Here is a 23,222-nt window from a genome sequence, read left to right as displayed (position 1 = left end):
CAAGGGAGACTCCTCGAAAAGTCACGCAGATTGACAGAAAAACATCATCACTTCTATCACAAATCTCGAGAATCAACCAAGAAAAAAGACAATGTCTGCCTACACTATGTTGGCCGACCAGTCGCAGCTGGCTGCTCCGGCATTTACTACTGCAGATGCTGTGACACTAGATCCTTCGTTTGACAGCAACCACGCCTTGTCTGGAGATTTCATGAGCTTTGGTCTCACTGCGGAAGATGAACCCGTGTGGAATATGAGTCCGATATCGCCATCTTTTGCCAATTGGAATCCCAACAAGACGGATCCTTCCTTCGTAACTGCGGCTGCTTTGGAGCGAGACTTTAAACACGCTCAAGTCCGCAACGGTCAGCCTACTCCGCCACTAGACGATCAACAACAACAATCTCTGTCCGGAAATAACATGGCAGTATTCGACAATCAAAACGCCTGGGACGACACCCCAACCCCGCCAAGCAGTGAAGGGCGAGGTCGCAACAGCTCGACTGACAATAGTGCCACCGGATTTGCATATGCAGATGTGCCCAAAAGACGCAGACTACGTGAGGACAAGCCTTCGATAGCAACTACGATCAGCAGCGGAGCGGATTCAGACGACCAGGGTCAGGATCATGCCAAGCGGGAGAAATTCCTCGAAAGGAACCGGTTAGCAGCCAGCAAGTGCCGACAAAAGAAAAAGGAGCACACCATGATGCTCGAGTCTCGGTTCAAGGAACAGTCGGACAAGAGAGAGCGGCTCAACTCGGAGATTTCACGGCTTCGGGGCGAGATTTTGGGGCTGAAGAATGAGGTTCTACGACATGCTCAATGCGGTGATGAGCCGATCAAACTTCACCTCGCTCAAATGGTTAAGCAGATTGCTAACAAAGACCGGGATGACCCTACCGAAAGCAGTGAACAGCTGTCCGACACGACACCACCTATGCCGGGATCTGTTTCGTTTGGATTTGACGAGACGTCTTTATCCCTGGACGGTGCTAGTGCGCTAGAACAGCAGCTTCGACGAGACTCGGAGGCATCCATTGCTCTGTCTGGTGAAGATGATTTCGAAGACTTGATCAATGTTTGACCAATTTACCACGCTTACTCGCTTAATCTTCTGACATGTACACACTATCAACGTTCTTCTTTCTTCTTTTTCTTATTCTATGGTAATGACCTGGGAGGCTGTTTGGTTTTCTTTTCTATCTGCTTTTCGTTCTATTCCTCGCTGGCGGCGACCTAGACCGGCTCACGACTGCTTGAATGCATGACGATATTGATGATATTGATGATATGGCGTTAGGCGATTTGTTTCATGCCTTGGTGGCTTAGGGGTGACGGATTATTTTCAAGAGGTTGGGCTATGTGGAGTTTGTCGGGGTATTTCTATTCGTTTCTTCCATTGAGCTGGTCTTGTCGCGGCGGATTCAGTCTGTCAAAATGTATGATAGAAGATGAACTAAAATTTCATACAAAGTTCTTTTTATTCTTGCTCTTTAGAACGCGAAGAAATCTTATTTCAATCATATCACACTCTATTCTAGTTAAAATATTGTATTCCCAGACAGTAAGGCTGAGATCTAGCAGAACTCGAGCCAGAGCAGTTGAAGCAGCTGCTGAAACTCTGAGATCAGTAACGTGATAGAAACGAGAGTCATTCCTCTCAACCCTGATCCGGGGGCGTTTCTGGAAGCAACGGAAGTGCAGAAGCCGGAGATCGCGTGGATGGAGTATGATTATTGGAAGCCAGGGGCTGGAGATGAACCTAAGTCCTCGCTTTCAGAGGACTGTGAAGCAGCTCTGAGGCTTTTTGCTGTGAACCTGTGGTTGTACTCTTGTAGTAGCTAGTTGTACACCTATAAAATGAGAATACCATTGAGTATGTATAGAAGGTAGAATGAAAATCATATAATACCTAAACAATCAATGATAGATCAATCACAGGCTCTCCTGCAAATGCGGAAGGAGCTTCTCTCCTTGTAGCGGGGAAGGGCACGACCATCACCCAACGCTTATCTATCTACTTCAATGTTACCTCCTTCCTTTAATTTCTCTTTTCTTTCCACCATATTCCCAATCACTATTCCAGTCATGAGTTTTATAAGAAAGAAGGGTTATTCATATCAATTCGATTTACCTCTCACCCACGCGGTCTATCACAAGGGGTCTAGACAGCTTACGTGGGCCAAGATACTCACCCTACTGGGCGGTATAGCTTTGTGTCTCGTTGCTTTAACAAAACAAGTATGTTTATCATGACCAACAAGCACGCTATCGATTGACTTCATTAGATATCATTGGGCGTCGGATATCCATTCCAAAATGAGCCCCCGAACTTACAGAAGTTCCAAGAATGCTCCATCCGGAACATGTTAAGCACGGGTCTATACTTCCTTGAAGGCGTTACAGCACCAACGGTAGAGCATTTCGAGTCTCGCAGGAACAGATTAGCCCACGCGCTCATTGCAGATGGTGTCGATGCATTTGTGCTTGAGCCAGGCTATACTTTCGAGTATTATGCGAATATAAGTCAGCGGGATTGGGAGCCTTGGGAGGTATGTATCAAATCTTTCTGTTGTCAATACATTGCAAGCTAGTTAATTGTTCGTAATGATATAGCCTGAAGAGCGTCCATTCTTGATGGTTGTGCAGCCCCATCATGGTCCAGAGACTGGTATCGTCACAGCGAAGACCAGTTTTCTCTGCCCTGCTTTTGAAACAGAGAGAGCACGACTACTGTCAATGCCTTTTTCGGAACCTATTGATATAATTCCATGGAAAGAGCATTGGAATCCCTACGAGACATTACTCAAATCGGAAATATTCTCCACGAAAGCCTCGGATCGAAGGCCACGGCTCATGGTCGATGAAGAGATGCGCGATTATATTCAACGTGGTCTTCACGAAAATGGCTTCGAGGTAGTAGGCTTGCAGAACAATGTCGAGCGGGTTAGACAGATGAAATCTCAGGAAGAGATCGATATACTACGTGCCGTCAATACAGGGAGTGTGGAAGCTGTTCGGCAGATGAGGAAATGTTGGTCATTTGTCACTTTCAAGTATTGTTCTAACCTCTTGGCAGGTCTATATCCAGGGCTCACGGAGACGGAAATCCAGAACGTTCTCGATAATACGCTTCGTGCGGTAGGATTGGAACAATTCTTTGATATAGTCTTGTTTGGTAAGTAAGTACGCTTCTCGCTACAAGTCCCAATCCCTAATCCCTCACAGATGAAAATGCTTCAAACCCTCATGGCGGTACGAACGGGTCCAAGGCCCTGAGTGCTGAGACATTCGTTCTCATTGACGTTGGGTAGGTTCATCAGCATTGCCCAAGCTCTCCTATTCTCATGACTGACTGGGTGGAAGCGCTCATCTCTATGGATACTCGTCTGACATTACTCGTACTTTCTTCCCTCCGTTCTTAGATAGGCCGCAATTTAAGGAGAATATTTCGCCGAACCTGAAGAAAAAGCTCGAAGTAAGCCCCATCCTTGTTATCAGAAAGACCTTTCAGTCACACTAATGCAAGGCACTAGGTCTGGGACGTTGTGTTCGCCGCACAATCTCGATCATTCGAACAACTTCACGCAAACGCAACTGCAGCTAGTGTCGACATTGCTGCACGAAACGTAATTGAATCAGCGGGATACGGACATGCATTCACACATCGAGTCGGCCATGGCATCGGCATCAAAGGTTGGTCCCATATCAATATCAGATGCGAGCAACTGGAGACTTACTTGAGTATAGCACATGAAAGTCCATACATGAACAAAGGTAACTACAAATCCATCCTTCAGCCGGGTATGACATTTACATCAGAGCCCGGCATATATTTAGTCAATGAGTTTGGGGTGCGCGTCGAGGATGTTGTGCTTGTGAATGGAGAAGACGAGGAACCTACTCTATTGACTGGACAGCGAGCACGGGGACCATGGGATCCTTGATGCAGCACAGCCGATATAGACCAAGCATTGAATACTTTAAACGCCAGCCGAAGTATGGCTGCATATAAGATTAAATAATATCCAATGGCTTATTCACACTAAAATAAAAGTACAATATGATGAAGATTTACTCCTTTCCCTCCTTACCCTCCTCAACCTTCTCAGCCTCCTCAGTCTCCTCAACTTCCTCACCCTCCTCAATCCACTTCAGCCCCTTGGCTGTCTTCTTGGTCCGTCGACCAAGCACCTCAGACACCTTGGCCTTGACACCCTCCTTTTGACCCCATTTCTGGACAAATTCCTTCACAGCATCTGCTCCTGTTGTCTTGTTGCTACGCACAAACTTCTCAATATCCGCTTCCGTGGGCAGCGCATACTTGGCATGAGGGTACTTCTTGTAGTCATTATCGTGGAATGTGCGCAATGGTTCACCCTCAATCTTGAAGAACGCATCGACATCCTGAGACGTAACGTCCTCTAGACTACTTGGCTGCCATTCAGGGGTTCGTGTGGGCTTGGAAATCAGACGGGCCGAGACACCCTCGACGAAGTCGGGGTGATTCATGAATACGCTGGCAATGGCATGTTCGCGCTGGAACGTTTCCTTGATGCTCCAGTTCTTGCCGAGACGGAGCTGACGAAGTGTGACTTTGAGGGAGGTAGGTGAGCGGCCTGCAAGTGTCTCGAGCGTCTTTTGGGCCCATTCCTTCTGGTCTTCTTCCTGTTCGAGGGCTTGGACGATTTCCTCTACTGTGTTGTGCTGGAAGCATCGGTCAATAGCCTGACGGAGCTTGAATCGGAAAAGAATAGGCTCCTGCTCAATGGATGGCAGACCGGTCGAAAACTCGGCAATGGTCTTGTTGACAAGATCGTTGCGCTGCTGGAGGTTGGCATAGTCCTTAAACACCAATTCCGCTAGTCGATTCGTCAAGTTGCTGAGCACGCTCGAGTCGACGTAATGCGTTGCAATACCAGTGTAGAAAGCCTGAACACCGTTCAATCGCTCCGAGGTAAGAGCGAGATAAGTACCAATCTCGCCGTCAAGGCGCGGAAGGAAGAACGAGCCGCCAACGTCCGGGAAAAATCCAATGGTCGTCTCGGGCATAGCGAAAAGGGTACGCTCGGTAGCGATACGGAAGGGGGCATGGACACTCAATCCCACTCCGCCTCCCATTGTGATACCATCCATAACGGAGACGAACGGCTTGCTGTAAGTCGCAATCAAGTGGTCGAGTTGGTATTCGAGAGCGAAGTAGTCCTGTGACCGTTTCACGCCTTCGGGGCCTTCCTGGTTGTTTATTGCGAGAGCTGCGACGTCTCCGCCTGCGCAAAGGGCTTTTTCGCCTCGGCCGGAGATCATGATTATGTTGGCTAGTTGTGATTTTTCCCATTCCTGTCGCAAAAAAAAAAAAAAAAAAAAAAAACTTTGGCTTAGCATTTTGTCCCGCCAACGCATATATATGTACAGATCGATTGAGGGTTAATCCTACCAGAAGTCGTGGAATAATCTGTTGACACATCGAGCCATTGAGAGAATTCAGTTTCTTGGGTCTGTTGAGTTCGATCAATCGCAATCCGTAGGTAGTGTAAAAAAGAACATCGTCGGAGTCGACGGCAGGATTCGACGAAGCACTCGTGCTGAGAGACATCTAGACAATCCGATATAAATTAGAAATTTATAGTCCCCTTTTCACCGTATATCTTTCTTTCTTTGTGGCAAAAGGGGTTCATACCTTGGATGCGAAAGCTGAGTTGGTCACTTTCGCGCGTAAAGGCATAGCTGAAAAAGTAGACCGCGAGAGCCGGCTCAGCGGTGTTGAGGCTCTGTGGAAAGTAGGTCGTAATAACATCAATGGCAGCAAGGCACGATCGTCGTGCCAGGTAATTGAGGGGAAAACTGCTGTTGATATGGGATTTGAAGCTTGTGATGAAGTAAATGAGGTTAATTCGGTTAAGCAAGCAGTTACTTTTTCATGTTTGCTCGCTTTGCCGCGGAGGGTCAGAGCTCGGCCGGATTTTGTCAACGTGAGAACACATACATACAATAACTAACTACCGCATAGCAAGTAAATTAACTAGTTAAGTAGCAGTCAGTTAGCAGTATTAGGTCAAAGATTCACTATGAATATTATTGAGGCTTATCATTAGTCTTCAGTTTCCCTACAGAAAGCACCTTAATCCTTTGTCAAGGACGAAAAGTCTATGCTCCTGCATTTATGCTAGCTAGATTACAAACAAACGGAAAAAAATACTCCAATTCCTTCGAAGACATATAATATAATACAAATCCGCATCATCCAAATCAAGAGAAATACATTCCTTCAGGGTAGAGAGCCTTGGGTGGTGGCGTGGGAAGATCTCTGGAGTGATCTCGAAGGATTTTGTCCAAGGCTTTCTTTTCGATAATCAACTTCCCATTCTTCAAAATATCCTTCACATCCAGATCAGGTCTGTCGAGTATTCTGCCGTGCTCTTGGAACTCAGCAATGGCGCCGAACAGATCCTCATCCATGCGATCCTTGACAAAGGTACATCCACCATGTCCCTTGCCCCAGGCATTAACCTCAAAGAATCTCTTCCAGAACCACGGCGAGGAGTTTTCAGGCATTTTGAGATTATCCACAACCAGTAGCGAACCGCGCGTGTAGCGATAGCTCAGTGCAATCCTCCAAGCCTTGTCGTACATTTTTTTGGGAAGGTCGGTGGAAAAGTCTCGTGGATGAGGACCATGTGCAACACCACCACCTCGTCGAATAGGAGATTTCTTGTCTCCAACTCGCGCATTACCGGTACCCTTTTGAGGGGCGAGTTTTCGTCCACTTCCGTGCACATCATCACGCCATTTTGTGCTCGCGGTACCCTGGCGAGTCTTATCACCCTCGTAAACAACCGCACGGTGGAGTAAGTCCCTTCGAAGAGGAACAAGTAGATGGTCTGGCGAGTATTCCTCGAAGCGGAGAGGCGTCATTGATGGAAAGGAGTGAATAGTAACGAGGGCAGGAGCAGGAGGTTGCCAAGGCGTCCTTGATGCGTCGCTGTCGGTCTGAGTGAATCTTTCGGGTGTTGCTTCTGAAACAGTTGCCATAAGCCGAGATGAAGAGTTGGCACATCCTTGCTGTATGATTGTCAGCGAACTGTATCCAGTAAGTTATATAATACGAAGAGTTGGTTCTTTACCATCACGGTTTGGGGCTGCTTAAGCACACCATTGGCGCTGCGAGTGAGCCATCTCAACGTACGTAGAACTTCACTGCTAGGCATTTTGACGGTTATCAATTGACTATAATCAATTAATGTGTCGTCGTGGTCGCCAGCAGAAGTTGTCGAGTTTGTCTGTCTACCAGCAAAGATTTCGGGAGGGAAGTCGGAACGCGGAGTTGGCAAAAAAAGGCGCTAGTACGAAAAAAATGTCCACCTCACAAGTCGACTTCCGCCAAAAGTCACAAGCTCGTAAACACTACTACACCATCCATTGCACAATATACAGAGGCACGATGTCTCATTGCGAGGTGGCTTCAAAGCCACTGCTGAGGTATTTGCGCCAATCCTCAAACAAAATCTCAATCTCTTCGCTGCAGTCGAAACGGTTATTCCAGACGACAGCCGTGTTGCACGATGAAGCCCCCGTCGAGAACAAACCACTGCCTTTCTACAAAAACCCCGATCCTGCATTAGTATCGAGTCCTCGTTTGGAAAAGAAGCTTATGAAATCCGGTGTATCTCCAATCGGTTCTCGAAGACGTCGTGCTGCCCTTCAAGTGTCGGAGAACATCCCCTTCGAACTCCTCCCGTATCAATGTTTCCAGGAAGCACGCAAGGTCCTCCAGGCGGACCGCGACGATAAATTGAAGGATATTACTAGGGAACAAGCGCGGATTGATAGATTACGGGCTCTTTCTGATGAGGAAGCTGGAGGTGCGAATGTGAAGAGGTCCAAGCTTGGAGCCATGGAGAAACATCTCGAAAACTTGAAGGTTTGGGCCGATATCAATGATCCAGTGGTCAAGAGAAAATTTGAGGATGGGCAAGGTATGAACCCACTTTATTGCTGTTGAAGCTATTTTCAAAGGAATCTAATGTTTAATGTCTGACGTTGATAGGTGACATGAACCTGCCCGTCTACCGACATTTGGCAGACAAAAAGTGGAGGGAATACCGACGTCTGATTATTATTCAGAGAATCACGCAGATGAAAGTCATTCCTGACGTTCTACCATCTTGCGACCCGACCATTGACGTCAAGCTTTACTTTGATGGCAAAGCCATCTCTCCCGGATCGTTCGTTGATTCTAGACTCAGCATGAGCGCTCCCAAGTTAAATGTGCAGTCATTCGAGGCAGGCCAAAAGCTCGTCACAATTGTGGTCGTCAACCCCGATATCCCCAACGTTGAAACAAACGGATTCGATTACCAGTGTCATTATCTCGCCGTCAACGTTCCCATTTCTCCCACCGACACACATGTTGACTTGGCTAATTTGCCAGAAACCGCGGAGATGTTGCTCCCCTGGCTTCCACCCGCAGCTCAAAAAGGGAGTCCATACCACCGACTTTCCTTCTTCGTGATGGAGCAAAAGAACAACCAGCCATTAGACGCTGCTGCCATCAAGAATGGCCTCGAACGATTTGACTTCCGTCTCCGAACTTTACAATCCAAACACCACTTGAAACCCGTTGGCGCTGCGCTTTTCCGTACCCAGTGGGATGAGAACACCGACGCAGTCATGAAGGAGTTGGGTATGGATGTTGCAGGACTCGAATTGCGCAGGAAGAGAGTTGAGCCTCTGCCATACAAGCGAAGAAACCCAGCATCATTCCGATAGATGCTTACTGTGTTGTTTGGTGTAATATCGGGGAGAGGCGCCTTTCTTTTCTTTACTTTTAGTTTTCAATATGTACTTTAGAAAGTGTAAAATTATATATGTACATTCCTCTTCCAAACGCCGTCCCAATGCTTGCTTCATCATTCTCCGCCAGTATGAATTTTCTGATCCTGGGGACTATTGCTCATTCTCTAGTGCTGGCTGCAGATTGTTCTCAACCCATTGCATCTTTGACCGAGGCCATACCCGCGCAATAATCTTGCCGTTTATCAACCCCATAGGCACAGGTCCGTAGTTTCGCGAATCTCTCGACCACGGTAAATTATCCCCCGCGACAAAGACATGCCCTTCCGGTACCTTTTGCCGTTAGCTTCGAATATCTTGAACCATAGAATTGACAAACAAAAACACATACCTGAATCATCTCATTACTCGCCCCAACATCCGTACTATACACCGGATCCTTACACACAAAATCGCCTGGCATCCCAATCACCCTCTTAGCACCATTTACCCCCAAAAACGACGGGTGCGAGAACCGCACCACATCGCCCACTTTTATATTTTTGCCGTAATCATGTCGTCGCGATATCAAGAGCCAGTCACCTCGGACGCTGAATGTGGGGATCATGGAGGGACCCTCGCTGCGTTGGATGGTGTAGAAGTGTTCGCCGATCAGGATGGCGGCGCAGAATACGCCTAGACAGTCGACTGTCCAACCGAGGAAGAAACGAGGGCTGGCATTGCGGAGGAAATTGCGGAAGGCGAAGCTCATTTTGGGCGTTACTTTTGTGTTTTCATTGCCAGGCCCGTACGATTGCTTGCTGAACTGAAGTCTGTTACTGAGTATCGCGTCATATGTTGAAAATGAGGTATGAAAAAATGGCGGATGTGATTGGTCCGTCCGAAGCTGTAGGTCACGTGCCCAATGTTTAGCGCACAGCTTCTTTACCGAATATTTTTCATTTCTCAACTTCTCTCTTCTCCAGCTTCACATCATCAAGAATTGAGGACATTGTCATGCCAACTCATGATGCTGAGTTGTCTTACAATATCATTCTTTACTAACTTATCCTAGACATGTTTATCAAGCACCATTTTCTTTAGTCACATCTTCATTTTCACGATATTCAAAAAAGACCGCTTCTAAAATTGCTAGAGCTTGCCGTTTCCGAAATACCATTTCACCAGGACGAGCAAGTGTGGACAGAGAAGCAAGATTGCACTTTGTGAATGACTTCGGTTGTTTATATTACCCACGAACGATACTTGGCTTTTACATTCATTTAAGTATGAAGTATGGGAAGTCGAGGTGTAGTAGATGGGGTACATCTATTTATCTATTTAATGCATCGATTTTTCTTTCACATCCAAGTGTTTCCAATTAAACCGGTTGAGGAGATGACTATTCCGAGGCAACAGGCTTGCGCATCATGGCATCGGCGTCTCACTACATGTCAGCCAATGGTCGCGTCTCTCGTGTTTGAAACGACCTACCAGGATGTATCTCAGGCTCCTCAATCAACCTCCTCGACGTTTCTTTTTGCTCATAATCCACTCCAAACCTTTGATCGCGGTCCGTCAACAACCCTTTCTTCCCCTCCGGATGCACCTTCTCCAACATATCATCATTCGTAAAACTGCTTACCAACTGCGGCGGCCCCAACGGCACGTTATCGCCTCTATCCACCTGCCACAAATGATACGCTTTCCCATATAGAGGGATAATATCTTTCATTTCAGAATTTTCGGCCATTTGCCATACGGATTGTGGGACGCCGTTGGGCGTGGGCATGATCAGCATACCGCTTTTCACTTCAAAGACGTGCGAGTGCCATAGTTCGCGCTCGGGTTGCGGGAGGGTATTGTAGATCTTTGGGGTGATCATGTACTCGATTCCGATGAGGCGGGCGTTTGGTGTGGGAGAGTCGTAGAGGAGGCATTGTCTGATATCTAACCTTTTCCTTTAGAGCAGATCAGTCGATCATTCTGGTGGGGGGTTATCAAACCTTCGGTGATATGCGAACAATAATGGTTCGTTTCAATGGCCCTCGTCGGATCGGATGCATATACGTGGAATGCATTGAGATGGGCGCAGATGCTTTTCACAGGCCGGAAGTCCTGGATTATCCCTGCTGCGGTCTCGAGCACGCGACTTTTGGTGGTGAGTTCGTCACCTGCTGCCCTTTCGTTTGCCATTGTAACTATGACTTGAACTTTTCTGGGCGTCTAGTTATGTCTAAAGATGGTTGAATTGTTTTACGTTGATTAGTGACCTGAATTATCCATGTCTGGTCACTACATTGACGTCACTGTGATCGTTCTCTGGGATATATGTCCCGGAACAAGCTTTTAATGATTTATTCAGCTTCATGCTAAAAGACTTTCTATAGAGTATAGCATGATGGCCAATTACATGGCATTCTTGAGCTCTCTCAGAGTAGCCATGACCTCTATAGGGTCTTTCTTGCCTGTTGCCCTCAGAACATCAGGATCCTAAATGAACACTGTTAGCAATTGGATCTCTTGAATTAAAGGATAGTACCTACGCTGAGTCTCATAAAGACATTGTAAGCCTATAAGTGAGAAGATAGTTAGCATCCGACGTTACGAAGTCAGGGATTCGATGAGAAAAAAGACCAACCTTCTCATCCCCAATGGTAAGAATGCCCTGCGTCTGCTTATTCCTCTCTGCGAAAGCCTGAAGCTTCTTGATGGCATCAGAGTTTGATATAGAAAGAAGGAACTTGACGTTGGACTTTGTATATTCATGGCCGCTCTGAATCCGAAACATCATTAGATATACATCTCTTTCCCATAATCTGTTGAGAGTGGAGGGTATTTAAAATGACTTACGTAGACTTTGGTATCATCCGGCAAAGATGCAAGCGTCTCATTAAGAGCCTTGTTCATCTGCGCAGCATCACCTTCGAAGAATCGTCCGCATCCTATTCAGATAAATTAACACTCATCCATGACACTGAAATTTGTTCTGCATAACTTTGGACAAATACCTCCAGTAAACAAAGTATCACCAGTGAAAACGGCCCGCTCGTTGCCATCTTCCAAGAAATAGCATATACTATCCTGAGTATGGCATGGAGTATGCAGCGCTGTCACGTTGATGCGCTCACCAATCTTCCATGTTTCGCCGTGGGCTGGCGTTTTTGTGACTGATTGGCAATTTGCACCGCCGATGACTTTGAGGTGAGGGAAACTTTTGAGCTAGAACGAGTCAAGTTGGCATGTCAATGTTCCTTTCCTTTTTCTTCATGATGCATGAGGAGTGAATATTGTCTTACAACTCCATCATTGCCGCCGGCATGGTCCCAATGGCTGTTCGGATGGTTAGCGTAGCTCAAGCTAGTTATAAATCGGTACATACTGGTGGGTATTAACAATTGAAGTCACCTTGACCTTCCCAGCTGCCTCTTCGGATTTCAAGACTGGAGTCACTCTAAAGTCAAATCCTGGTTAGTAATGATCCAGACTTCATTGGTGGCAGGTGAATACAACGCACTCCTCAGGATGTGCCGGATCAATGATAACGGACTGCTTTGTAGGCTCATCAGTGACAAGGTAAGCATAATTATTGCTCGTTCCCGTCCCTACAACATGTCAGAGTTGAGCTTTCGACATATCCCGGCAATTATCCGGAACCGGGTCCCAGCGGATGTTTGCTTACACATAGGAATGGTCTGGATATGCATCTTGCGGATTTGTCTTTGCTGGCTGGACAGTCTTGAAGCAAATTGATTTGGGAATGATCGTAGAAAGTTCATGGAGAATTAATGTGAAGTTAAAACTCGAAAGCATAGTAAGGAATGTGGCATGTTGACGTATCACAAAGGCGTCCAGTTAGGTGATAGATGAGGGGAGCCTTATGTCAGCTGGGTGCCTAAAATAACAGGCATCCACATAGATGTTTCACAACACCGATTAATACAACCAAATACGCCAAATAGGAACATGTTTACAAGCAACCCCTTTACCAAAACACTCAAGAAAACTATGTCATTCATTCATTTGTATTGTCTATTTAAGAGTCGTAGAAAATCTCCTTGTATCGATGTGTAACATCCACAACGTGCTCGTAGATCTTATAGTCTAATGTCACACCAAATCAGCAGGAATTCAACCAAAACGCACACCTTCTTCCCAAACGGACAACCACTCACCAAAATTCGAAGGACTGTCCCAATCTATAGTCGCAAGAACATTAATCCCCAAACCCTATATCAACCAGAGTCAAAGCCGTCAGCCGTGAAATCACCACAGTTTTGTTTTCTCCTGACATTCGATGTATCAACATACCTGCCCACCACTCAACTCAGTTACTTTTCCCACAACCTCAACCAACTTTCCCATCTGAAGATGCGAATCTGGCTTTAGGAGTAATGTCACATCACCGTGATTTCCGCATGTGATCACTGCGGTTTCGCCGTGGAGCGCGCTTACTGTGCCTATGATGCGGACTGTGCTGATGCGCTGGTTGCCGCCGGATGAAGGATGGAAGGCTTGGAGGTGAGAAGGGAGGATTCGTGGGGTTTGAAGGGACATGTTTGGTGTTCTGGTCGTTCAGGTAATTCGTAATAGTAGGTCGCAAGATGGGATTTTGGCTCGTGACAGGTAGGCTTTTTGCGCTTGATCGTTTCGATGGCGTTGGTAGTTTTGACGTTTGTTAAAGTTCAGATTCTTTTTCAAGCTTTGCAGAGAGAAGAGACGTAAGTTGTGAAGTTGTGGTTTGTTTGAGACGATGCGAGGTCAAGAAAAGCTCAAAGTGGTGGAGAGACAGTCGCGGGGCTAGGCGCGTTCCTGAAGACACGAAAACACGTGATTTTATGGGCCCTAGATTGGGAGTTGGAATTGAGGTACAAACATGAATGTCGAGGAAATTTAAGAGTTGGTATCTTGACTTCGTATTACAATTGTATAATGCGCGTAGAAATGTATATTTTAGGGCTAAATTTTCTTAATGAGATTAATATCCATCACTTCAGCCGGGCTTTCAGCATAAAGTAGTCGACACAGCCGCTGTTCCCCCCGGAAGTTTTATGCATATACGGTATCGAACGACTTGCCAGTTCAGTAGTTCGATAAACGTCTGGATGAAGCAGGCAAAGATAACAGTCCAGCCGTTGGCTGGTATCGTAGGGGATTCTGAAGGTTACTCAACCCGGTCACTCATGGTGTCATCAACCTCCATTTGGTCTATCGAGCGGTTATCCATCTTCCGGGATGGTATGGAATAAATTGTTGATTTGACGTGTTAATCAGAACATCAACGGACCAAGAAGAGATTTCTACATTGTAACGAGCATGAGGTTTTGAAATCAGATAAAGTTGATATTAATATTAATCCGTATTAGGTTTAGCGCGGTCCCGTTGTTTAAGGTGGGGAGCCTTTGCGTGCCTGAGGCAGAAAGACCATATTAGCGCGAAAAAGGTCAAGCTTCAACTCCAAAGCTCCATCGAATTTCAGAAGACCGATAGCTCATGCGCGCAACGAATTGACTATGACAACTTAGGGCCTCTGATATCTTTGCTTCACACTGAAATATATTGTTTCAATCTCTATATCACTTCAGAATTCAAACTACGACATCGCTTTTGAAATAGCCCGCGCTGGTCGCGGCCCTTAAACCTTCGACATGCCACCACAATTCCCATCCTATCACCGCGGCATGACCGCACAGCCACTCAAACCAGTCAAACGGTATCGTCCTGGTAAAGCGCTCCCAGAAGAACAGTCATCAGAAGAGGAAGAAGACGAGGAAGAAATTGCGCAAGAAGAAGAGAGACGGAAACAGGAAGAAGCGGAACGGCGTCGAAAATCACAACAAGCACGACAGGCTCCAAAGGCAACTTCTTTCCCAGGCTCTGCGGCTGGCAAGGTTACAAAGGGTGTCAAGAATGTGACGTTGGAAGATGAAGATGAGGAAGGATTTGTTACGGAGGAGGAAGAGGAAGAGGCCGCAGTAGCTAAGCCGAGTACAGTTCAAAGACCGACTGTACCAGGCCAAGCGCCTGCTGCTGCTGTGGAATCTGAAGAAGAAGAGGAGGAGGAAGAGGAAGAGTCCTCTGAAGAGGAGTCCTCTGAAGAAGAAAGCTCAGAAGATGAGGCACCAAAGAGAGTTCTTCTTAGGCCGACATTTATCAAAAAGGATAAGCGAAAGGCGAATGAAGAAAACGGTGGACAAGCTGCGTCCGCACCGGGTGTTGCCGACACAGCAGCAGAGGCAGAAGCACGACGAGCCCAACGACAGGAAAAAGCAGACTTCCTCGTCCGTGATCAGCTAGAAAAAGAAGCCATGGCTCGACTCGCGGGCAAGAAAGCATGGGATGAGGACGAAAACGTAGCCGCCGAAGAAGAAGCCCTCGATGATCGCGACGGTTTAGATCCCGAAGCAGAATACGCAGCCTGGAAACTCAGAGAACTCAAACGCATTAAACGACAGCGCGAAGCAATCGAAGAAGCCGAAAAGGAACGTGAGGAGATCGAGCGACGACGAGCTCTTGCCCCAGAAGAGCGAGAACGTGAAGATCAAGAATTTATACAAAAACAGAAAGAAGAAAAAGAAGCCGGTCGTGGTCAGACTGGGTTTATGCAACGATACTTTCACAAGGGTGCTTTCTTCCGGGATGATCTTGAGCGTGAAGGGTTGGATAAGAGGAATATCATGGGTGCGCGATTCGCGGATGAAACGAATCGTGAAGTTTTACCAGAATACATGCAAATCCGCGATATGACGAAATTGGGACGAAAAGGTCGAACAAGATATAAGGACTTACGGTCTGAAGATACGGGACGATGGGGTGAAGGGTTTGATAATCGACCGCGACGACCTCGTGATGATGATAAGTTTCTGCAAAATGTGACCGATGAACGATTCTTGCCGGACAGGGATCGTCGCGGTGACGGCCATGGAAGAGACGCGACAGCTACCGGGGCCAATTCCAGCACCGTCAGAGAAGACCGTCGCCGCCATCGGTCGCATTCGAGACGGAGATCTAGCAGGTCGCGCTCGCGCTCGCATTCTCCAAGGAGAAGAGATTATAAAAGATACGGTGATGACCGTCCTCGAGACAGGAGTAGGGATAGGGATCGGTATAGGGACGATCGACATGATCGGGACAGGAGAGAACAGCGGAAGAGGAGTCATTCGCCTTATGATGATCGAGACAAACGTCGTCGGACGGAGAGCAGAGTGTCCCCTTGATGCGTCCAGGCTTTCTCTGCATAATTGAACATGTACATTAGATAATAGCCTTGAGCCCTAGTTAATGGAACTCCATGTAATCAAACATGAATAGGTAGTTATAGATCATTGGTATGGATATATGCATAGACGGGCTATTATACCTAGTATAGCAACAGCTTGAGAATAACCTCTTTCGCCAGTAATATTACGCCTTCTTGATGCCAGACTCTTATCAGATATTCATTACTTAACACCCGCACGCTCAAGAACATTCTCCCTCTCCATCACCGTCTCACCAAACCTTACCAAAAACACCGTTCTACCCGGCCACATCTCTGTCCCCTGATTATGCGCCGTCACTTTAGCCTCAAATCCACATCCATCGCAGACACCCTCAATTATCCCGGCTACAAAAGCAGCGCAGTTGAGCATACTCATTTCCTTGGGGACGCTGATATATGTATTTACGAGCGGGTCGTTGTCGGTGATCATGTATTCGTTTGGTGTTTCGGGGGAGACGGAGTGTTCAAGGGCATCTGCGGGTCGTTGGAAAAGGAGGCGCCAGAGCGGTCCGTGGATGAGATGAAGGAGAGGGAGGATTCGGAGTGGACGGTTTGGTGGGGAGGAGGATGTAGATGATGATGAGAGGGCGGAGGAGGATGTGCTTGATATAGAGCGGTAGAAGAGAAGGTCGAGTAGCCGGAGACCGAGGGGGTAGCCTTGTTCATTCAGACTAGGATTTTTTTTTTGTCAGATATGATTCTCCCCTAATCTTGTGAGCAGAGGTAAGGGAGGGACGTACCGTTTCTCAAGATCTTGAATACCAGTAACCCTCCGTTGCGCATAAGTCACCATCTCCGCAAACAAGAACGCGAACGAGGCCCGACTCAGATCTGCCTTTTGACTTCTGTTGAGATGCCGGTCATATATTGTTTTGCGGTTTGAAGGTACTCGAAGACCGCCGCTCGTTGGTGTTTGAATGAGTTGGCTTTGCCGTATTGAATGTTGTTGTTGCTGCTGTTGGCCGTCTGCAAATTGGGTTGATGCTTTCTCTGTAACTGTGCTGCTCATCGACATTGTCGATTGTCGTCTCGGAGGGGCAGCCATGTCGTCGTCTCTTTCCCCTTGGGAATCGACTCGATATATGTACTGTGGTCGTTATTGGAGGAATGAGCTCCTTGGTCTATCTCGAAAAGCGGCAATCAGGCAGTAGCCGTTCTCCTCGGCAATAAACTGCGACGACAACTGGAGGAATGAGGACGTGATTATCAATTCATATATTGATGCGGTAATTCTCAAACTCGTATGAAAGCATTCCAGGGTGCGATGTCGTGTGGGAGAGTTGTCAAATGTCGCGGGACAGCAAGTACGTAGTATGGCAGCTGCTTGTAACTTAGTTGACTCTTAGTGGACGCTGCATTCACGGTGGAGCAAGCGACCCACACCCTCAGAGATTGCTTCAATTTGAGGAAAATGCGATGATAGTTGATAACATAACGCTTTCTTTGAAATTTTTATCTTAAAATGACGGTCATACTACGAAGAATGTACTACGATTGTTACAGCCGCATGGCAGAATCAAGATTATATCGCAAAGTCATTTTTCATTGCAGAAACTGAACGGTATCCTAACTGGTCTTGACCAGACTCAAATCTAGCACTGAGCACGTAGCAATATAACCATCCGAGCCACACTGGAATCCAAATCACGAGACGGACGTAGATGCTATTATAATAAAATTCCCTGTATCTTCAAAGCATTGTTAGCTTCTATCTCGACACACAGTATGAGATCAAGATATAAATGACATATAAATAGGAATCAGACATCCAAGGAAGTAATACGCACAGAGCACGTCTATGGAATTGGGTTCACGGCGACGGCTAGCGTGGAAACTGCGAATGTGGAACATGTTTTCATCATGAAAGAGGGTTTGTCATGTTGACATGACGAGGGTTTTCTGGTGATAGAAAAGGAAAGCAGCGTTGAACATACCTGGTTAGTTGCAGTAAATGAGTCGAACGTCAGGAAGCTAATCGACCACGATACAATTACATAAAATTGTATGAAGTGGTGTTGAAAAAATTAATTTTCTGGTTGTTGAGTAAGTGATGGGAGGAAGAGAAAAAAATTTGAGTGCGGCAGAAAGACGCATTTTATAGCTCTGTCTGTGACTCACCGCCTTGGCCAATATTGATGGCAGTATATTTCTTTTCTTGTCTGTGTTCTCCACCACAGAACATTCCAGATATTTTGTCAAAAGTGAGTGGTATTATCTTCAATTGGGATATCGAATACATTTTCAAGCATATCCATTATCAAGTCAGACCTATTTACAACCGGCCAAGCTCAAATGCAAAGAATAACTCCCGAAATTGTGCAGTAACGCTCTTTCTCCTCTGGCGAGAAAATAGCCTCAATTCTATGGCTTGTTGATACATGATCTATTTTGTGAATGTTTTTTGACGCTGTCTGGAATTCCAATTCAGGGTCTTGGATATACTCTGCACCCAATCCTCACTGCGCCGTCCGGCAGGCATCACATTGGCAAATGGGTAACGCGAAGCCGACACCGTTACGTAGTCACCGGGGTGTAACTCGATTCTATATTATGTGCATCAGTAAAGTATGGCTAGTATGAGACTGGATGGTAAAACCCATACCTCTCTCGTCCATCAAAACTGGCCCATGAAGTTGTACGAGCGTCGTATGGTACACCCATTCTCAGGACGATGGTGTCTGGTAGAATGATGGGTCGGAATGATAGTGTATGCGCACAGATGGCTGTAACCAAAATGACAGGATTCTCAGGATGCGAAAGAGCTCCACCAGCCGCAAGATTGTAGGCAGTTGACCCTGTTGGCGTGGATACACACACGCCGTCTGCCAAAACAGTTGTGAAGTGTTCGTCATCTCCGAATAATTCAATCGTGGACATTGCTGTATTGAGTTAGATACCCTCTAGTATGAAGAGAGAAGAATGAAAAAGACATACTTGGATTAGGTCCCCTGTCAACCACAATATCATTCAAAATTTGGAATTCTTTGTCCGGTACATGCGTCAATGTATCACCAATCTCTTCACCGACCAATTCATCAACGAGATCCTTCTTAACGATATTCCCCTCCTCGTCAACAGCCGGGAGTCGTCGAGGATTGCTCCGCATCACTGTACACTCAAACCTCAATCTCAAACTAATGGCAACCCCATCCCGGAAGGACTTTGTGATCGTGTCTTGATAATTCGAAAAATCAAACTTGGTAAGGAATCCGAGCGATCCAAGAGAAAACGATAACACGGGCGGTACTATACGCTGGAATAACCAGCTTGTATACAAGACTGTTCCGTCTCCTCCAAGCGTAATGACAAAATCGAATGTCTGAGGATGATCCGTCGCAATGTGGCCGTTCCAATACCTCAAGCGATCACGCGCCGAGGGCTCGTCAACTTCATCAACCAGACGCGCACCATCAAAGTTTGGGTGGTTCTGGAAAGACTCCTGGACGTAGACGGTATATAGTGTATCTCTGTCCTTCGACAACAGCCATTTCGTGAGATCTCTTGTCAATTTGATCAATGATTCATCACACGCTTTTGTCACCACAACAACCGCCTTGACTTTAAGTTTGAGTTTGACACTGCCCAAGCGTTTGGATAATTTGCGCACATTCCACGCCATATCCGATAATTGCCCCTTTGTCAAGTGTCGCGAATGCACCACCGTAGGCGCACTCTGGTCCGGCAGACGGCTCGCATAATCGACGACGCCCACTCGATCATATTCCCTTGATTCGTTGTCATTGCTCCCAGGTTCTATCTCGATTGGCTTCCTGTTAATGTTCTCGTCGGCGACGGCTTTGTCGTCTTCTTGGTACTCGTATGGTACGGCCCAGTCTCCGCTAAGCAAGGAGTGCACGAAACAAGCTGTGTTTTTGTCATGGGCGTCCGATCCACTGCGGCGATTCCTTGGGTCGTCGGTTGCGACGAGGGATGATTTGCGACGGTGTACAGTATCAGGCCGGAAGACGATCTAGAAAAGTCAGCTCTGCTATGGATACCCCAATGATACGTGAAGGTCGAGAGTCACCTCTATGTGGTTATGGGCATCTGACTCGCTGCTTGTTTCTCCCTGTCTCTATTTTCAAGGTCCGTCAGTGTCGCAGCCCGCGATTGCGGGGGAAGGGTCAAACACACAAAATCTCCAATGGCTATCTGCGGGTTGACTTCTGGTTCGACCATTGTGAGCTCTGAGCTCTATATGTTGCTTCTGCTCCCAAGACTTTCGGATTTATTTGATTCTTTTATCTCAACCCATCGCTGTGTCCCAGAATGTTGTGTTGTACGGGGGTTGAAAACGATGCGATGATGTCAGCCACGGGCTGTATCACGTGTCGATAAGTGGATGGGACATTTTTGGGAAATGACTCTTTTCAACCTCATTGGAAATGTTAGATATTGTAAATGGCATACTCTGGCTATTTATTCTCTATTTTACGATCGGTGGGTATGAGCAAGTGTGTGGTATTGGGTGTGGTACATAGCCCTATGTATCAGTTGACGAAATTATGGATATGATCAAGGTCGAATATATATATCCGCATGGACATATATATCTTCGACGAACCTGCGATGTGTTTATCAATCCACGTAGAACACTGATGTTATACTCGGTTCTAACCAATGACCTGGTATTTACCAAACTGGCAAAAATTGGACATAGCCATATCCATCAACCCGCGCTACACAGTAGTCAGAGGAAGGGCTAAATATCTGTCACTTCCAATACTCGAAAGCACGGCAGGAGACTGGTAAAACGAGATCCCTCTTCCAAGACATATAACGACTGACTTGTTTACTCTAAACTACGTTATCATTATACTGTTATAAGAGGGCATCAGAGTATCTGACTAATTGGGGGGTGTGAGTTGCATATGCATAAATCATAGGCTGAGAGGCGAGGTATATACACAACACGACAAAAACGGTACGATTCCCGTGATAGCGACTTTACTTACTTCATATCTTGTCGAAAACCCCTCTCACGCCTCGTAAGAAGGCATTATCTGGTCTGATCTGTTTGATAAGTCGTCGTCCACCAGAGAATTACCAAATGAGGAAACTGCCTTCCTAATTCGATAAGCCGACGGGACAGGCTGAGATTGCATAATCTACATATCCGTCATTGATGACCTTTGTCTGCATCAAATGACATGCATTGATATTTAATTAGTTTCTGCCCTCCTTTCTTTCTTAGTCGTGAGGCTGCAGGTAATCCTCGCTGACGATGTGCGTCGTCGTTGCACTCCAGTGGGCTGAGCGGGTCGGAGGAGGCTGGGAATGGACGCATGGACAGAGTACAGTATTAACTAATAACCTGGTACAACAGGCATAGAAATACTCCGTGAACAAAAACGGTGCTCCTTCTTCATTTGATTTCATGTGGCGTCCACTGATTCTTGAGTGATGCCTCGTTTACTCCGTAGTATTTACCAAGAACGTTACCCGCTGGCATCACAAGCAAGAAACAGAAGCAGCAAACCAGCCAGCGCATATTCAAACCGGGGGCATTGGGACTTATGCAAGCGGACACAAAAGTGGCTGCTGTCAAGTTGCAGTTCTCCTAAAGGGTTGGTTAGCCTTGATCGTATGCGTGACTGGACTATTTATGCAATCGGTTCTTTAACATGCACCAGTTCGTACCTCGTAATCGTCGTGTCGACGAGGTCGCTTCTGGACTATCGGATGTGAAATGTGATAGCTAAACTTAGACAACAACGTATCGAGAATCTAGACAATTAGCCCAGCTGGCTAGAAGCCAATCAAGGAGCATGCACGACAGAAATAGATTGCCCCTCTATGAGATTTCCAGTACTCCAGCACTGACCCCTCATTACGACGTCCGGTAGTTGTGGTGATTATTGTTTCGCTTCCTTTTTCTCTCCTTTCTTTTCTTTCTCTGCAGGTGACCGAGATTACGTTTTCTTTTACGTTTGTTCTCGTCACATCATGAAGAGCGCCTGCCGAGTAGTGCCACTACTAGTGAGCACCCAATAACAAGAGTCATGCATGAGATCCGACTCGCGAGCCTCCACTGCAATCCTGGTACGTACCCATACCGACAAAGTTTAGTCGTCACGCAGACAAAATAAAATGAGACGAGTAGCCCGGGTTCAGTCTTATTCCTTGTTCTCGTTCCCGTTCCTTGTTCCACCTCCCCCAGCCTCGGAGGCGATATTGCATTATCATCGTCACAATCAAGACAATAAAGGAAGGTGGAGGATCTGCTGACCATTCATTAACACGATGAACTAAGGCGGGTGGTTAACCAGCTGGTATCGGGATTTTATTTCTTGACTCAGAAAGTAGGTTGGTGATGCATCGTTAGTGAAGTACGTAGCAAGTAAGTAATACTATACTGGTCGTATGTTAACTTATGAACCGCGCCTGGCTCATTGACACATGCAGATGGGTCCAGACTACGGATTTATTCATCTGATTACCCTGCCGATCACCGCGATTACATGGTGGCAGGTGGAATGTAGTCACTGAAGCTGTAACTTATTGAAGGGCGTAGTTGTGTCTTGGATCTGTGGGATAATAACCCCCATCCATGCGACAATCAGCCGTGTAAACCGGTTAACTAGTTAATAGACGGATCGGTGACTACTCCATAGTAGTTAGGTTTCCCCTTGAAGTACGGAGTACTCTGCAATATCGCAAGGTCAAGCCTCAATAATGCACGTACGTATTGTCTTACTACGGAGTGTATAACTAGCTAACAAACGGAGTATACTCCGGCAAATTCTTAACAAGCGGGTGATGGTACCTTAAATAGCCAAAAATGTATCGGGCGTTGTGCCGTCCAGTCAGGGGGTGGTTAGGTTGTTAGTTAGCCCTTGGGTATTTAGTATTTACTATTGAATAGGTTTTAGGCTATGCTGGGGCCTGGGCTAACTTTTCCAGGGGGCGGGTTCCACTCAGAGATCGTACTGTGTACTCGACGGTGTACCCTGTACAGGCATAAGTTAAGTTATTGATTAACTAACTTAGCTAACTAACCATCCATCTAACTTAGCCTTTCGCATCTGAGATTATGAGTCTGTCTCAAGATAGCGGGGGCCAGGCAGAACGATTCTTGCGTTCTCCGGCATCTTGTTGGTGTCGAATTGGACGACGAAAGACAAGCATAGCCACGCAGTACGTGGCAGACTGATTCGACTTTGCAAGGCGAGGTAAGCTGATGCTC

General features: G+C 46.6%; 13 protein-coding genes across 13 annotated transcripts; 4 read left to right on the top strand and 9 right to left on the bottom strand.

Moving 5' to 3' along the window:
• Positions 1-106: 106 nt before the first annotated feature.
• On the top strand, positions 107-1,087 carry EYB26_001847 (uncharacterized protein; the record flags this gene model as incomplete). Its single annotated transcript, XM_054261155.1, has 1 exon — positions 107-1,087. The coding sequence occupies one exon, from the start codon at positions 107-109 to the stop codon at positions 1,085-1,087; it is 981 nt and encodes a 326-aa protein (XP_054117130.1).
• Positions 1,088-2,091: 1,004 nt separating this feature from the next.
• On the top strand, positions 2,092-3,950 carry EYB26_001846 (uncharacterized protein; the record flags this gene model as incomplete). Its single annotated transcript, XM_054261154.1, has 9 exons — positions 2,092-2,244; positions 2,292-2,555; positions 2,620-3,037; positions 3,083-3,181; positions 3,232-3,313; positions 3,370-3,481; positions 3,540-3,699; positions 3,754-3,780; positions 3,844-3,950. 9 exons carry the CDS (start codon positions 2,092-2,094, stop codon positions 3,948-3,950), a joined length of 1,422 nt encoding a protein of 473 aa, XP_054117129.1.
• A 127-nt stretch (positions 3,951-4,077) lies between these two features.
• Positions 4,078-5,728, bottom strand: EYB26_001845 (uncharacterized protein; the record flags this gene model as incomplete). The annotated part of the gene is made up of 3 exons (XM_054261153.1): positions 4,078-5,343; positions 5,441-5,599; positions 5,684-5,728. The coding sequence occupies 3 exons, from the start codon at positions 5,726-5,728 to the stop codon at positions 4,078-4,080; spliced, it is 1,470 nt and encodes a 489-aa protein (XP_054117128.1).
• A 524-nt stretch (positions 5,729-6,252) lies between these two features.
• EYB26_001844 (uncharacterized protein) lies at positions 6,253-7,211 on the bottom strand (the record flags this gene model as incomplete). Its single annotated transcript, XM_054261152.1, has 2 exons — positions 6,253-7,065; positions 7,128-7,211. The coding sequence occupies 2 exons, from the start codon at positions 7,209-7,211 to the stop codon at positions 6,253-6,255; spliced, it is 897 nt and encodes a 298-aa protein (XP_054117127.1).
• A 146-nt stretch (positions 7,212-7,357) lies between these two features.
• EYB26_001843 (uncharacterized protein) lies at positions 7,358-8,772 on the top strand (the record flags this gene model as incomplete). The annotated part of the gene is made up of 2 exons (XM_054261151.1): positions 7,358-7,979; positions 8,051-8,772. The coding sequence occupies 2 exons, from the start codon at positions 7,358-7,360 to the stop codon at positions 8,770-8,772; spliced, it is 1,344 nt and encodes a 447-aa protein (XP_054117126.1).
• Positions 8,773-8,949: 177 nt separating this feature from the next.
• On the bottom strand, positions 8,950-9,547 carry EYB26_001842 (uncharacterized protein; the record flags this gene model as incomplete). Its single annotated transcript, XM_054261150.1, has 2 exons — positions 8,950-9,129; positions 9,188-9,547. The coding sequence occupies 2 exons, from the start codon at positions 9,545-9,547 to the stop codon at positions 8,950-8,952; spliced, it is 540 nt and encodes a 179-aa protein (XP_054117125.1).
• Positions 9,548-10,177: 630 nt separating this feature from the next.
• Positions 10,178-10,971, bottom strand: EYB26_001841 (uncharacterized protein; the record flags this gene model as incomplete). Its single annotated transcript, XM_054261149.1, has 3 exons — positions 10,178-10,218; positions 10,270-10,725; positions 10,782-10,971. 3 exons carry the CDS (start codon positions 10,969-10,971, stop codon positions 10,178-10,180), a joined length of 687 nt encoding a protein of 228 aa, XP_054117124.1.
• Positions 10,972-11,184: 213 nt separating this feature from the next.
• EYB26_001840 (uncharacterized protein) lies at positions 11,185-12,554 on the bottom strand (the record flags this gene model as incomplete). Its single annotated transcript, XM_054261148.1, has 9 exons — positions 11,185-11,268; positions 11,322-11,348; positions 11,417-11,551; positions 11,629-11,720; positions 11,787-11,997; positions 12,075-12,108; positions 12,158-12,229; positions 12,293-12,380; positions 12,458-12,554. The coding sequence occupies 9 exons, from the start codon at positions 12,552-12,554 to the stop codon at positions 11,185-11,187; spliced, it is 840 nt and encodes a 279-aa protein (XP_054117123.1).
• A 257-nt stretch (positions 12,555-12,811) lies between these two features.
• EYB26_001839 (uncharacterized protein) lies at positions 12,812-13,332 on the bottom strand (the record flags this gene model as incomplete). Its single annotated transcript, XM_054261147.1, has 3 exons — positions 12,812-12,879; positions 12,951-13,005; positions 13,087-13,332. 3 exons carry the CDS (start codon positions 13,330-13,332, stop codon positions 12,812-12,814), a joined length of 369 nt encoding a protein of 122 aa, XP_054117122.1.
• A 1,091-nt stretch (positions 13,333-14,423) lies between these two features.
• EYB26_001838 (uncharacterized protein) lies at positions 14,424-15,992 on the top strand (the record flags this gene model as incomplete). The annotated part of the gene is made up of 1 exon (XM_054261146.1): positions 14,424-15,992. One exon carries the CDS (start codon positions 14,424-14,426, stop codon positions 15,990-15,992), a length of 1,569 nt encoding a protein of 522 aa, XP_054117121.1.
• Positions 15,993-16,217: 225 nt separating this feature from the next.
• On the bottom strand, positions 16,218-17,081 carry EYB26_001837 (uncharacterized protein; the record flags this gene model as incomplete). The annotated part of the gene is made up of 2 exons (XM_054261145.1): positions 16,218-16,707; positions 16,777-17,081. 2 exons carry the CDS (start codon positions 17,079-17,081, stop codon positions 16,218-16,220), a joined length of 795 nt encoding a protein of 264 aa, XP_054117120.1.
• Positions 17,082-18,419: 1,338 nt separating this feature from the next.
• EYB26_001836 (uncharacterized protein) lies at positions 18,420-20,215 on the bottom strand (the record flags this gene model as incomplete). Its single annotated transcript, XM_054261144.1, has 5 exons — positions 18,420-18,579; positions 18,639-18,915; positions 18,971-20,006; positions 20,064-20,111; positions 20,171-20,215. The coding sequence occupies 5 exons, from the start codon at positions 20,213-20,215 to the stop codon at positions 18,420-18,422; spliced, it is 1,566 nt and encodes a 521-aa protein (XP_054117119.1).
• Positions 20,216-21,401: 1,186 nt separating this feature from the next.
• EYB26_001835 (uncharacterized protein) lies at positions 21,402-21,867 on the bottom strand (the record flags this gene model as incomplete). Its single annotated transcript, XM_054261143.1, has 3 exons — positions 21,402-21,596; positions 21,677-21,711; positions 21,861-21,867. The coding sequence occupies 3 exons, from the start codon at positions 21,865-21,867 to the stop codon at positions 21,402-21,404; spliced, it is 237 nt and encodes a 78-aa protein (XP_054117118.1).
• Between the last annotated feature and the right edge of the window lie 1,355 nt (positions 21,868-23,222).

The sequence above is a fragment of the Talaromyces marneffei genome, chromosome 1, assembly GCF_009556855.1.
Source record: "Talaromyces marneffei chromosome 1, complete sequence".
In the NCBI taxonomy this organism is placed as follows: Eukaryota; Fungi; Ascomycota; class Eurotiomycetes; order Eurotiales; family Trichocomaceae; genus Talaromyces; species Talaromyces marneffei.
Note: the sequence above shows the minus strand (reverse complement) of the source record. Positions and strands in the feature narration are given on the sequence as shown.